Source organism: Humulus lupulus, chromosome 9 (assembly GCF_963169125.1).
Source record: "Humulus lupulus chromosome 9, drHumLupu1.1, whole genome shotgun sequence".
NCBI lineage: Eukaryota > Viridiplantae > Streptophyta > Magnoliopsida > Rosales > Cannabaceae > Humulus > Humulus lupulus.
The window spans coordinates 162,562,740-162,577,802 of record NC_084801.1 but is presented as its reverse complement, the minus strand read 5'-3'; the positions used below and the strand labels follow the sequence as shown (position 1 = coordinate 162,577,802).

Sequence of the window (15,063 nt, the reverse complement as noted above, 5' to 3'; positions counted from 1 at the left end):
TGTCATTAAAGCCTCCATGGTGCAAATTGTACTTACTATCAGTAGTAATATCATGTGACATTCAGCATCTGGATATTAATAATGCATTCCTAAATGGGCAGCTTGAAGAAGAGGTGTTTATGTGTCAACCACCTGGTTTTGAAGATCAAAACAAGTCAAATTTTGTGTGCAAGCTTACCAAGTCGTTGTATGTGATAACTCTACAAAATAGAGTTATTTTACCATTTTTTATGTGCTAATTATTGCTTAATTCTTGAGTTTTTAATTGATTTATTAAGTTTTTAAGTAATTTTGCATTTATTAGTCTTATTGTAATTTTCTAGATTTTTATATGTTTTTATAGATATTTTATTGTTTTATGTTGTAATTTAATTAGTTGAAATTAATGTTGTTAGTTGAATGCTAAAAATATGATTTTATTGAAATTAAATGTTATGTAAATTAAATTTTAATTAATATTTTCATGGAAGTTATATGATATATTTTATTAGTAAAAATATTTAATTTTAATTTAGTTTATGATTGATTTTGTAGGGAGTATGTTGTTTGATTGGTGTTAGAAAAAATTTAAAGCTGAAAAAAGAAATGTAAAATGTGGCATTTTCAAGAAAGAAACAAAGAAAAGTGGCATTTTCTCAAAGGCCCAACAGCAAGATAGCCATTCGGCCCAGCCACCAGAGGCCCGCCAAGCCCATGCCCAAAAGGACCCCATCACCCAACCTCCAGCAGCTCACCAAGCCCACCTGAAAAGAAAAAAAAACTATTATTTTTTTTTTCTTCTGAAATAGTCAAAACCACAAAATGTCAAAAATCATATTTTTCTTCCCAATGTTTTTTTTTTCACTCAAATATCAATTCACTCTTCTCTATTTTTTCTTACCTAAATAAACATTCCTAATTCATTTTTTAACCCTAGTTTTTCACTAATCTTCCATCCAACCAAACATTTCATCTTTCCAATACCCTTACATTTACTCTATTTATCCTACCACTTCCCAACACAATTAAATTAATTTATTTATTTATTTTAATTTGATTAATTTAATATCCATATTTTGCCTATAAATAGAGTCTTGTAAGACCATTTGGGGGGCTCTTCTTCATCTTTTCAATCTCTTCTACACTTCATATTTTTCTCTCTTCTTTTCACTATTTTCTCTCTACCATTTTCATCTTTTGAAGAGCATGTCAAGTATGTTATTTTGTAATTTTTATTTCAATCTAGTTATGAGCTTTTAATCTTTTTCAAGATTATTAAGATGATGATGAAGCAAAATGTAACTAGATAGTATTTTTTGTTGTATGTTGATTTCTCATTTGTGCAACATTGGTTATGGATTTTTCTATCAAAGATATGCATTTTTCATCTATTATTGATTGTTAAAGCATATTACACTTAGTTCTTCATTATGAAAAAATATGATATTCTTTGATTAAATGTTTTTCATTAAATTGTTCACATCTAATTCTTAGAGCATAAGTATCATATTTTGCCTAAACATAATCTCTTTGATTTTTTGTAGTTTCATTAGGTTGTAACACAACTAATGCTTGGAAATTATATCTTATATAAGTGAAGAAAAATCCTACATTTTTTAAAGTAACTTGTGCTTGAATAGAAAATGTATTTTGAAAAAAATATAGTGTGATTTATTTCAACTATATCTAAACTTGGGAATCAATATACTTATAAATATTATTGAACTTGCATTTTGTGGATTCTAATATCTTAATAATCTTATTTTACATATCTCATTTGAAAACCATTTTTCTATTTAATCTTAAATCTTTTTATTACTTGTCTTTTATTTTTCTAAAACAAAATCTCATCAAATATTTGGAACTAGGTTAGAATCTTCTTGCTTTGTTTGAAATAGTTTCTTTTGATGTTAGTCAACTCCCATGGGTTCGACCTCGTACTTACATGAACATTATATTCCGAAACGATTCGTGCACTTGCGAGTATAAATATTAAAACACCCACTTTTGGGTTCAACAGTATGGACTAACATAAGCCCCGAGGGCCTAGTTTGGCAGGTTGAAAGCAACTCTACTCAGCTGGAACTTTCATAACTCTAAGGCTGATTCTTCCCTATTCTTCTACAAAACTCCTACGGTTATTATCATGGTGCTTATTTACGTGGATGATATTATTGTGACTGGAAACAACACTCTGTTACTCAAGAAATTTATATCACAGTTGAACACCAAATTTGCTCTCAAGGATTTGGGGCCTTTGCATTTTTTTTTTGGGCATTGAGGTGCATAGAGATAAGTCAGGTCTCTATCTGAATCAAGGGAAATATGTAGAGCTGCTGTCCAGAACAAGAATGCTACATTTGAAGCCTTGTCCAACACCAATGACAGCTGGAAAGTCACTATCTAAATCTGATGGAGAGCCTCTTCAAAATCCCACAGAGTATTGAAGCATCATAGGCGAACTGTAGTACTAAACCCATACAAGACCTGATTTGAGTTTTGCTGTAAACAAACTCAGTCAGTTTCTTCAAGCTCCTACCTCAGCCCACTGGAGTGCAGCAAAACAGGTTCTTCGCTATCTCAAAGGGACGATAAATCATGGTCTGCACATCAAATTTGCTAATCGTTTATCTCTCATCACAGGGTACTCGGATGCTGATTGGGCCTGCTGTCCCGATGACAGGAGAAGTGTGGTAGGGTATTGTGTGTATTTAGGTGATACTCTTGTGTCTTGGTCATCCAAGAAGCAAGCTGTTGTTTCACGCTCAAGCACTGAGTCAGAGTATCGAGCACTTGCCAATGTTTCAACAAAGATATCTTGAATTACATCCTTACTAAATGAATTCGGATTTCCTCTGCTAAACACTCCTATTACTTGGTGTGATAATCAAAGTGCAAGTGCCTTTGCTGCAAATCCTATATATCATACCAGGACTAAACATATTGAATTAGATATTCACTTTGTGCGTGACAAAGTGTTACAGAAGTCACTAAAAGTGAGATATGTGCCATCTTATGACCAGGTTGCAGACTATTTTACAAATAGCCTCACAAATGACATATTTCAATTTCTAAGTAACAAACTTGGTGTAGTTGAAACACCACAAAGTTTGAGAAGGGTTGTTAAGAAATGAAATCTTAACAATAGTTATTATTTTGCTGTAAAATAGAGGGTAAATGTCATGTTGGCAGTGTGGTCCTCACAAAAATTACCAAATCACCCCGTGTACAAAATTAGTTAGAATATTCTCATTCTTATCCTTTCTGTTACAATATTGTATTCTAGAATCTTCATATGTATGTATTGAGTAATATATATACAGCAGTAGTACTCTCAGATTTTGCTGAGCTGAGTTTTATATTTTTCTTCTCCCTAATATCCAAATCTCTTTCTATTATGCCCGTGAATTAATGCCATATGTGTGCTGCCATTCTATTATGTTTCGAGTCCTAGGAATTATAAAACACATTGAGACTTGAATTAATTTAGGACTGCCCCTGCCACATCTATATAAATTTATATATATATATTTATATATAAATTCTGGGTCAAACCAACCGAAGCTCACTTAGAGCACTGTCAATAAGTGTTCTACTCTATTTTTTAAAATATTTCATCAAAACACATATTTTTCTATTGTACTTCTAAATTTTACATTATATCATACATTGGCTTCTCTATATATTTCTCTACATCATTTAAATATTATATCTTTAAACCTATTTTATTACTTAAAATAAAATAAAATAATTGAAAAATAAAAAAGAAATAATAAATATATACTAAATGAGAAATCTTATAAAGAAAAATAATAATATTAAACTATTATATAAAGGATATGTAAATATTATGTAAATATAGATATAGATTAATTGGAGTTTGTACATAGCTATTATAAATATATATATAAAATAGCTGATGGAAGATGTTTTTATGAGTTTTAGCTAAATATTATAGAGAAAGTGTATTACAAAATATATCACCAAAACATACATTTTTATAATTTACCTCAAACTTTTACATTATACCATACATTCGCTTCTCTATTTTTTCTTTACATCATTTATATATTATATTTTTTAAAATATTTTATTCATTTTAAGAAATAAAATAATTAAATATAATAATATCATACTCATATATATATCCAAAAGTTTATAAAAAATAAATAAAATATTTATAGCTTGATGAATAGTGTTTAACTACATATAGAGAAATACTATTCATTTAGGTAAAAAAATATAACTTTACATCATCTATTGGAAGACTACTTAACTATTTTTTTCTCTATATTATAAAGAAGGGTAGGTAACCATTTGGTACTCTATGTTTTTACAAAGTATTATTTTGGTACCCTTTGTTTTCAATAATGCTCATATGATATCCTATATTTTAAAACCGTACATATTTGATACCCTAAACTCAAATTTAATTAATAAAATTTTATCAATTTAATCAAACTGTTGTTAATTATGTAAGTTCCAAATTTAAATTTAATTACTTAATTATATATAATTAATGACAGTTTGATCATATTGACAAAATTTTATCTATCAAATCTGAGTCTAGGGTATCAAATATGTATAATTTTAAAATGCAGGGTACCATATAAGCATTATTGAAAACAGAAGTACTAAAATGACACTTTACAAAAATATAAAATACCAAATAAATAAATTTCCTATGAAAAATAATACATTTTAGCTCATGTTGCTGTTAGCTTGTATTAGCCTCGACCACAGGATTAAAGTGCTACATCTACGAGCCAAACCGAGCAACACATCCTACCATTGGCACGTAGTCCTGTGGGGCTTCAGGGGGACCCACCCTTGGTGTGTCCAACATGCAAATATGCCATCTAATTTCTCCATCCAACCATTAAATAATAATATTAATATTTGCTTCGCAACTTGTGTAAATATATAATGTATATATAGGTAAAGTTGAGTAAAAATATCTTCAGTAGTTGCTTTGTGCAAAGATATTAAAGGGCATACATAGACAACGACTGTACTAAGCTAATTTATTCATTCCGGAAGAGAAGAGAAGAGAAGAGAAGAATGGCAGATTCTAAAAACGCAGTGTCGTTTAAGCTTATGAGTGGTCGTTCCATTCCAGCTGTGGGATTGGATACTTGGAAATCAGGTTCAGAAACCACCAACTCTGTCTTCACCTCCATCGTTGAGGTACCTACTTCTTAATTAGAATATGTATAATCGTCGTTTTCCTCCTTAATAATGTAATATAGATATAGTCACTCTCGTACGTATGTTGTTTATATTAGATTTAGATGTAGTTTGATCTACATTAAAAGATATTAGGAAACACATTTACCTTATATAGCACTAACCTAGGTAGTTTTAGTTTTACACCAAAAAAATATATACCCTTTTCATTTGTAATATGGTATCCAAAACCAAGATTAAGATCCACTATTGACTTTCATTATTTGTGATCTTTGATTTGTAACCAATTAAGATATATGTGTATAAGGTATACCCATAAATTTCTCAATCTAAATCTATATTTGTGTAGAGTTTAAAAAATACCCACAAATTTCTTGATTCAACATTGTTGGATTCTCTAAAAAAAAAATAGTGCTTTCGGCCTTATTGTGTCCAATATTGATCATCATGTGTTAACATTTACACCTAAGCACCAATTAAAATTTTAAATTAAAACCTAATTATTCTTTAAAATAAGGCTTTCCTTAAGGTAATTCCATGACTTGGACTACTAACAATATGAAGAAGCAGATATATTACTACTGTTTATGTAGATTTTCTTTCTCTCTCTTTTTTTTTTAATATGATGCATTAGTACTTGATCAAAAGAGTTAATTATGTGTTACTCACTAATAATTATATTAATACATGGGTGCAGGCCGGTTACAGACACATAGATACAGCTGCACAGTATGGAGTTCAAGAAGAGGCATTTCTTTCTTCTTCTCTCTCTTTAGATATTTTTTTTTCCCCAACAAATATCTCACTTAAATATTTAAATAAACTTAATTAAGCTTATATATTATTATTAAAGTTATCTCCAATATGATAATTTATTGGGAACAGGTTGGGCACGCTTTGCAATCAGCCATGGAAGCAGGAGTTGAAAGAAGGGCTATTTTTGTCACCTCGAAGATATGGTACGTATATAATTATAAATTAAAGATTAATTATAAATTATACAATAATATATATATATATATGTGTGTGTCCAAATACATTAATAATCAACAATAAAATATCTTATATTTACATCTCTGTGATGTTTGGATTTATTATTAGGTGCTCAGACTTGTCCCCTGATAGGGTTCGACCTGCTCTAAACAACACCCTTCGAGATCTCCAAATCGACTGCCTTGATCTTTATTTGGTAACCACATATTTGTACATATTAAGATTTTTAGCTTTTTTTTAGTAAATAAATAATGGGTGTGGCAAAATGATTTTCTAGAGACACACTTATATTTTCTGTCTAAAGTGTTATTTTTCAAAACATTATCAAACAAGTGTTATTTTGCAAAGCAATAATAAAAAAGATATATTCTTATCACACTTATAAATAATTACATTTAAATATAAGGACCTTTTAAAATATGGTTTTTTAGTTAATATATAAAAATATAGCTTAACTATATTCTTAACTTTCCTAAAATTAATTTTCAAAAAGCCATACTTTTTCTTACCAATTAATTTTCAGACTTTCTCATAAAACCATCTATAAAACTTTCTAAAATTAAAAAAAAAAACATAGAAAGAATATCAAATTTAAATTCGTTGCAAAAAAAAACTAGATATAGTGTAATTTCTACTTAAATATATTATGCATGCAGATCCATTGGCCTTTTCTCCTGAAAAAAGGAGCAAGTAAGCCTCCCAAAGGTGGAGAGGTAATGGAGTTTGACATGGAAGGAGTTTGGAAAGAGATGGAGAAGCTTGTGGATGAGAACCTTGTAAGACACATTGGCATCTCCAACTTTACTCTTAACAAGCTCAATACTCTTCTCAGCTTTGCTCAAATAAAGCCTTCAGTTTGTCAGGTGACATAATAAGACTAATAATTATTATATGATAAATATAATAATATTACACAAAATGTAAAAATGCAATGTAATTATTCTATCTACATATTAGTTCTTGATAAAAAAAGGATAATGAAAAAGTTAAAATCATCATGTATGTGTAGTAAATATGTGAGGTAATAATATAACAATTACCATTAGTTATTATGTGTAGTTAGATATATACATATACCCTTTCACTAATAATTTTAAGAGATAGCATTTGTAAATTGTAAGTATTTTATTTGGCTTTGGCTACTATATGTGTTTTTGATTGGTTTGATAATGTGAATTCTTAAACATTAAATAAGTAGTTAGGTCATGCTTGGTTAGGGGAAAGAAATTAATTGTAAAAAAAATATTTCACTTCTTGTTTGGTTATAACACAAGTCTGTCTGTCTTTCTTTCTTTTTTTTTTTTGAAGGATGTAACATAAGTCATTGCAATTGTCTTCCAATGGAATATATTTTTCTTTTAACTATTTTGGTGGAATAGTTATTCTTTGGAAATAAAAAAAATGGGAGGACATTCCAATTTATTGCCTAATAAATTATTTATTTTATTAACATTAAATTATATTATATTATTTATATTATTGGCATTTCCATTACTATATGCTTCAATAATTCTAGGGCGTCACTCCCGAGTTGAGTTAGTAAAAACTTTAGGCATCGTGAGTTTCAAAATTATTAGCACATGTAAAAACTTGAGGGGCTAAAAACCAATAGTGATATATATATATCATATTATTGTATATCAAAATTTATTTATATTTTTTGTGTGGGGGTTTTTGGGTACATGAGCAGATGGAAATGCATCCAGGTTGGAGAAATGGCAAAATGCTGGAAGCTTGCAAAAAGAATGGCATTCATGTCACTGTAAGTAATTAAAAATGGCATTTATCTAAGTTTTAGCTAATTAGCTCATATTAATATAAATGAGTATCACGGATTGTTCTATAAATTAATAGTTATCGTTTGAAGAAGTAGTCTGTGATATAATTATTTTACGTATCAAATTTTGATTTTATTGAACAGGCCTACTCACCATTGGGATCATCGGAAGGTGAAGGTGGTAGGGATCTGATAAACGATCCAACGGTGGAGAGGGTAGCAAAGAAGCTGAACAAGAGCCTAGCCCAAGTACTTGTCAAATGGGCCCTCCAAACAGGAACAAGCGTAATCCCAACAACATCAAACAACCCAGATAGTATTAAAGAGAACATTCAAGTGTTTGGCTGGGAAATCCCTCCCCAAGACTTTGAAGCTCTTTCTACTCTCTCTGATCAGGTAATTCATCACTTTTATTCTATAATTAATTTCATTTAAGTTGGTTTTAAAAAAAATTAAGTTGATCTTATGTTTATGTATGTACATTTAAATATAATTACATGTGTGTGAGAGTACAGAAGCGAGTAGTAGATGGTGAGGATTTGTTTGTGAACAAGGAAGAAGGTCCAATCATGAGCGTAGCTGATGTGTGGGACAATGAGGACTAATCTCCTGTTTGGTTGTGTTGTAGTGGATGTTTGGCTTTAATTTTGATAAAACAATATTATCAACATCAACCCCAATTATCAAGATATTATAACATGAATTGCTATTTTAGTTTTGAAATATCTACAATGAAACTTTATAGATGTTGGATCACTACTATTCTCCGAACAACGACGGAGTTTGTTTATTTGTTATTTTTGGGTTTTAATATTTTTTTATATAGTTTTTTGAGTTAATATTGAAAAGAGTTGACAAATTATTTATAAAATTTTAAATTAAATAATCACATGCTCCTAGTTCTGTGCCTGTTCTAAACACTAACATGAAAAAAAAACATTTCATTTAAAAAAAAAAAATACCAATTTCTATCATTCATTGACTGTATTATAAATAGTCACATATTTTATTTTTATCATTAATTCCCCATCCATATTTAGAAACAAAGTAAAATACTCTGTTTACATTTGAAAGGAATTATAAAAGTTAGTCTGTAAGTGGTTTACATTTATTATAAACTACAAATAGAAAGGACTAACTAAATCTTGGCACTACATGTAATTTCTTCTATAAAAATTATTGTTTTCTAGTTCACAATTTTATTATTGAAATTAGTTTAACTTTTTTTTTGGACAAAAAGTTAATTTAACTATTTACTAATAGTGTAACTGGTGAAAGTTAGTTGAAAAAACATTTTAGCATAATAAATTATGTAAAAAAAAAAACCTTCTCACACTTTGAACACTCTAAAATGTCAAAAAAAAAATTATTAATATGAGATTTTTCATTAATATTACTCATTCTCCACTCTGGCATACCAAAAAATAGTCATAAATATTTACACTATCTTTGGTAGGGAGGAGAGATGGGTGGATGGAGAGAGGTGAAGGGAGAATAGTGAGAGGAGAGGTAGAATCATTTTGTTTGGCAAAAGGAGAGAGGAAAGGAGAGAAGAGATGTTGAATCCAAAGCTAAAAAATTCAATCCCTCCAATGAAAGGATCCAAAAAATAAAATAAAAAATAATATATAAAATGTCATATATACCTTTTCAAAAAATAATAAATATTTATATTAAATAAATAAAATAGTAATTTTAATAATCAATTTTCTCTCCATCTTTCTAATTTCACTTCTAATACCAAACAACACAAAAGAGAACAATTATCATCTTCATCCATCGTACTCGCCCTTTTTAAACTCTCTATCCATTATTCTCTCCCTCCTTCCTACCAAACATAGCATTAATATCACACAACAAAAACTTTAATTGAGACATTTTCTTTATACATAATTATCAAAGGAAAGAAAACAAGTATAATTATCAAGATATCTAAACACAAAATTTATGTGTGAATTCTTTAGGGGTTTTTCATATGAAGTGATTTATAAAGTAACTAAGAAGATTGAACCGCATGATAATCGGTAGAAGTAGCAGAAGTAGTGGAACGTTTGCCAAAACTCAAGAACCGAGGGAGCCTCACAATGGAATTGACTCGACTCACTCCTTCAAGGGCATACCATTCTTGATTATTATGGTTATGATCTTGTGATGATGATGGTGAGCAAATTCTCATACTGCTACTATGATCATACCCCACTCGATCATGATGATGTTCGTGATCGTGATCTTGATCATCATCATCATCGGCTGGAGCAGCGTCGCAGCTGGTGAAGGATTTGAAGCTTTGAGAGAGTGAGAGATGGTAGTGGTTGCGATGAGTACTACTTGGCCTAGAAATGGAAGAAGAAGATGAGTAGGACTTGTTGAGTAACAAGGATGGTTGGTCGTTGAAGAATAAGATAACGACAGCACAGTCATCGACCCTGGAGCCTGGATACTTGCATCTCCATGATCGAACTGCTCTGTTCACCACCATTTTAGCTGCTGATGATCTCTTTTTGGCTGACCCTACTATCTTCACCACCTCACTGTTTGTCAATGCATCCCAAATCTGAAAAGTTAAACATCATATCATAATATATTATGTTCAAGTTGCAAGTGTTTCTCATTTGTGTTCTAAATTGTGTAAAATGTTTATTAGTACAAGATTTCGTTCTCTGTATTATGGATGAGTCCAATGGGAAATCTGAAGTACCGGTTATTGTTATTGCTATACTTGAAAGTTAGGCTCAACTTTCAGAAAAATAGTTCAATGACTATTTTGTCAACTGGCATAAATTTAGGAACATTCATGCCAATAATCTTAGTATTTATATTAGAAATGAGAATAGTACTATAGTAAAATGAAGGGAGAGTTCCAATTGATAAAACAATCAAATTATGGCAACAAAAAGAAAAGCAAAAGAAGATGTTAAATATTTAGGTTAAGTATGTTAGTGTTACCCCATCAGTGGCCAAAACGACAAATTGATCATTGGGTGTGAGTCTTCTATAAGAGACATCAGGAATAGAGATAAGGCCATAATCTTTGAGACAAAAATCACCAAAAGCCCTGGCCATTGCAAGACCAGGGCAATCATCCTCAGGCATCCATATTCTACAAACATCTGGTTCTTCATCAGCTGCAAATACTCTACCTTTGCACTTCTTGATTCTTTCAGCCTCACCTAATGATAATTTGATCATTATTACTAGAAAACACTTTATGACATTACTACGTACCAAAAATTATTATGGAATTAATTAAATAAACTCACTTGGAATATCTGGTTTTAAGTCTACTGTGAGTGGAACCGTTATGAGTTGATTTCTGTCCCCTCTTGTCCCAAGAATTGCACGCGAGTCCCCCAGGTTGGCAATTATCAAGTTGTCACCCTAAAACATTTACAACACAAAATTATAATAAATCTACATCTCCTCCTACAAAAATAACATTTTTTAATGTGACTATGCAAAAATAGCATTTTTTATTATTATTTACAAAATAATATCAAGTGTCAAGTATTTTCGTCAAGATATCAAATATATTTAAAGGTCATTTGTCATAAGTTTAATACACATCTTTACACTAGTTTTCATACAATATATATTTTTAGAATACGTTTGATTTGAAGGCATAAAGTAAAGCCCAATAGAATGTCATCAACAGTACTCTTACTAAAAAAACCTAATAGAATATTGATATAGGGAAAATTTGCGGCTGAGTATACCCATTGATAAAATAGGAATACTGGTGAGTCATCATAATTAATATGAGCACTTCTTATCATTGAATATGTACTCTATGGATATACCCTACTGCATCCTTATTTATCACTAAAGCAATTTAAGAATAAAATTGGTCAATGATATTTTGTATATTACTCATTCATAACGATATCAGTATCACAGCAGTACTTTATCTGCCTCAATGTCATAGTAATTTATAAATAAATATATACCTGTTTGACAACAGTAACAGCAGTGGAACCACTGCAGAAGCTATCAATGGTGGAATCAAGACTAAGATCTTCATCCATTTCCTTGAAAGATTTAATCAAACAAGCTTCCCAAGAAGAAAGGGACAAAACGACATTAGAGTTGTTGTCGTCGTTGCCATGACTATCTTTGTCTTTGTTGTTGTCATCACTGGTATTATTATTCAAGTCTCTATCAGCAGCCAAATCCACGTCACCATACTTGCAGCTATTGAATTTTGACTGGTCAATGACTTTGGAGAGCTTTGTGGCCAAATTATCACGCACATGCCGTGCCACCTTGTGACCGTAGGGACCATGCCCATCAAACACACCGCACAACACCATATCTTTCTCACCCGTAAAGTTCTGATGATATTAATTATTATAACCTCCAATGTATTAGTTGTTGTGTTGCAATAAATTATGGACAGATAGGGATACAATATCATTATCTCTCTTCATTTTTAAGAAAGTCAAATTAAAATAAACAATAATATTTTGTAAAATAGTGAAAACGACAATGCATTTCTTTTTCAAGCCCCATTGAAGCAAAGCAAAATCATCTACGTGATGACCAAAATGTCCACATTCATATATCCATTCTAATCATTTCAATTTTTATTTTATTATATATAAAAAGAAAAAACATAAACACGTTCATCTTATATATTTAAATTTTAATCAACACGACTTTAATTTGACTAATTACGCCAACTTATCATTAAACAATACTTGGTATTCAATCAAAATAAAAAGAGAGTAAGTAAAAATTACAATAATACTAATGTTATGTAAATTATTGTTAAGAAAATATATGAACGAGTGAATTTTTTTTGAAAAGATGTTGAAAACCCATGATGGAGCATAGAACAAAGAAAATAATGGAGGAGATTGTATACACAAATAGACATTTATAACAAAATGTTTGAAACTATGAAATCAAATAGAATTTTAATTAATAAATTTTTTCATGGCTGACCTCCCAAATGGTCATGGCGTCTTGATTGATCCCTTTCCTGCCTTGTTGGGTGTACATTGATGTGTATGTAGAAGAGCCTCGAAGCCTTATTCGAGCACCCTTTTCACCATATCTCATATCATCTTCTTCATCATCATCTTCATATGCCTTCTCCTCAAAAAAATCATCCCCAAAATACCCTCCACGCCTACGATTATGCTTACTACTACAACATCCTCCCATCTTGGAATTTTTCCACCAAAAAAAAACCCACAAAAATTAATCAAAACCCAGAATTTATTTTTTTGGGAGAATGAGATGAGAAGGTATAATATGTAGAAACATTGAAGCTTAAAAAGGAAGGAAGAAAAAAAATAAATGATGATGACGAGGCCTATAGGATAAGATTCTCCATAACTAGACAGACCCAGAAATGGTAATGTTTTCCGGAACGGTAAAGAGAAACACCCATAAAAAAAACAACCATGACCCAGATATTTTCTCGAGAAAATAAGCGGGAAATTGTAGGAAAAAATGAAACTTGATGGTGATGAAAATGGATAATGATAATCAGAGGAAGGAGAGATTCAACGAAGTTAAAGCAGCCCTGTAGAATGTGTAATAAAGATACACAATTGTGAATGAAAATTAAATATTGAGTCAAGAAGAATGGTGTGAAAAGATGGGTTTTGGATTAGGATTCAAAGAAGAAGAAGAAAAAATACGTTGAAATTGATGAGACCAGAAAAAAGAGCATGGAAAGGTCTTTGCCTTGTGAGTTCGTAGATATTCACATATATTTGTGGGTCATATTCTCTGGATTCTCGACGTGCAAATCTCAATCCATATTTCGAAGTCAAAATGGGTTTCGTTTTTAGCTTAAGAAATAGAGAAAAATTAAAATTGATTATTTGCATGGATAAATGTATAGTTCTGTAATTACTATAGTGCCCTTGAAATGTTTTTACATGGATCGATGAGTGATATGATCTCAACTTCGAATGATTTTTGTTATTTTAGCTTTGCCGTAATCGGTTATGGTCAGCGTGATTTGTGAATCTTATGAAAATATACCATCAAAATTAAAATTAGTTATACATAGTGTTTTTTAGCTCTTGTAATTTTTGTTAGGCATTTGAGTTTTTTAACTTTCTTTAAAAATAATAAGTAATCAATTATTTTTGGAGCTGGTGAATTTTATTTTGGAAATAGTAATTTTTAAAATTTGATTTGAAATTTCATGATTTTTAAATTTTGATTGGTTAGTTAATTATTAGATGAAATAAAAGAACTTACTTTCAATTTTTATGAAGTAGTTTAATATGTGTTTTTAGATAAGTTTTTAGTATTAAAAAACAAATACCAAATTAAATTTTTAGTGGATGAATCGTGAACATATTTAGTATTTTTAAATTTGTAAAAAAAATGTTAAATTCTAAACCAATTAACTAGGAGTTTGACGTCACTCGCAATCCATACCATTTGGTACCCATCGAAATACAGACTTAGTACCATATGTTTTCAATAATGCTTATCTGATACCCTGTAATTTAAAATTATGCATATTTGGTACTTTGAACTCAAATTTGAACAATAAAATTTTATCTATATAATCAAATTGCTCTCAATTATATGTAATTAAATTTGAATTTGAAACTTATATAATTGCTGACAGTTTAGTCATATTGATAAAATTTAAGCCCATGGTACCAAATACGTATGATTTCAAATTACAATGTATCAAATGAGTATTATTGAAAATATAAGGTACCAAATATGTATTTCGATAAAACACAGAGTATCAAATAAGTATTTACCCTTTTAATAATTGTTCTTTTGCTTTTCTAACAATTAAGTCATTTTTGTATAAAAGTTTAAAAGAAAAAAATTAAACTCAACCCTAATTTTTTTCCTAAATAATTTATGATATAGTAACATAATATGAGTATAAGTTTTGAAATGGTATAATTTAAGGAACAATTATGTTTGTTACACCCAAATTTCAAAAATAAATAGACAGCCTCAAAATGTATGCCCGAAAAGTGTAAACTCGGGACCAACAAATGTTAGTATTATACTTGTATAATTTGTTATGAAGTTCCAGACTTACGTCATCAGCGCTCGAGCATGAGTTGCATGAAGGTAACAAAGGTCTTCCCCGAAAGATGAGATCGAAAGACCAACCAAGCAAGGAGGTGGCAACAACA

At 30.0% G+C, this 15,063-nt stretch overlaps 2 protein-coding genes across 3 annotated transcripts; one reads left to right on the top strand and one right to left on the bottom strand.

Moving 5' to 3' along the window:
• The first annotated feature begins 4,937 nt into the window (after positions 1-4,937).
• LOC133800876 (aldose reductase) lies at positions 4,938-10,029 on the top strand. 2 transcript variants are annotated; one of them, XM_062238964.1, is made up of 8 exons: positions 4,938-5,166; positions 5,864-5,914; positions 6,052-6,125; positions 6,268-6,355; positions 6,816-7,022; positions 7,850-7,921; positions 8,081-8,332; positions 9,901-10,029. In XM_062238964.1, exons 1-8 carry the CDS (start codon positions 5,041-5,043, stop codon positions 9,913-9,915), a joined length of 885 nt encoding a protein of 294 aa, XP_062094948.1. In that variant the 5' UTR covers positions 4,938-5,040; the 3' UTR covers positions 9,916-10,029. The 2 variants fall into 2 exon arrangements, with proteins under 2 accessions (XP_062094948.1, XP_062094947.1); XM_062238963.1 differs by lacking the exon at positions 9,901-10,029 and adding an exon at positions 8,452-8,695 and having other exon boundaries at positions 4,940-5,166.
• LOC133800875 (probable protein phosphatase 2C 65) lies at positions 9,801-13,698 on the bottom strand. Its single transcript, XM_062238962.1, has 5 exons — positions 12,878-13,698; positions 11,881-12,264; positions 11,197-11,314; positions 10,883-11,106; positions 9,801-10,490 (listed from the first exon to the last, which is right to left on the bottom strand). Exons 1-5 carry the CDS (start codon positions 13,097-13,099, stop codon positions 9,933-9,935), a joined length of 1,506 nt encoding a protein of 501 aa, XP_062094946.1. The 5' UTR covers positions 13,100-13,698; the 3' UTR covers positions 9,801-9,932.
• Positions 13,699-15,063: the final 1,365 nt, after the last annotated feature.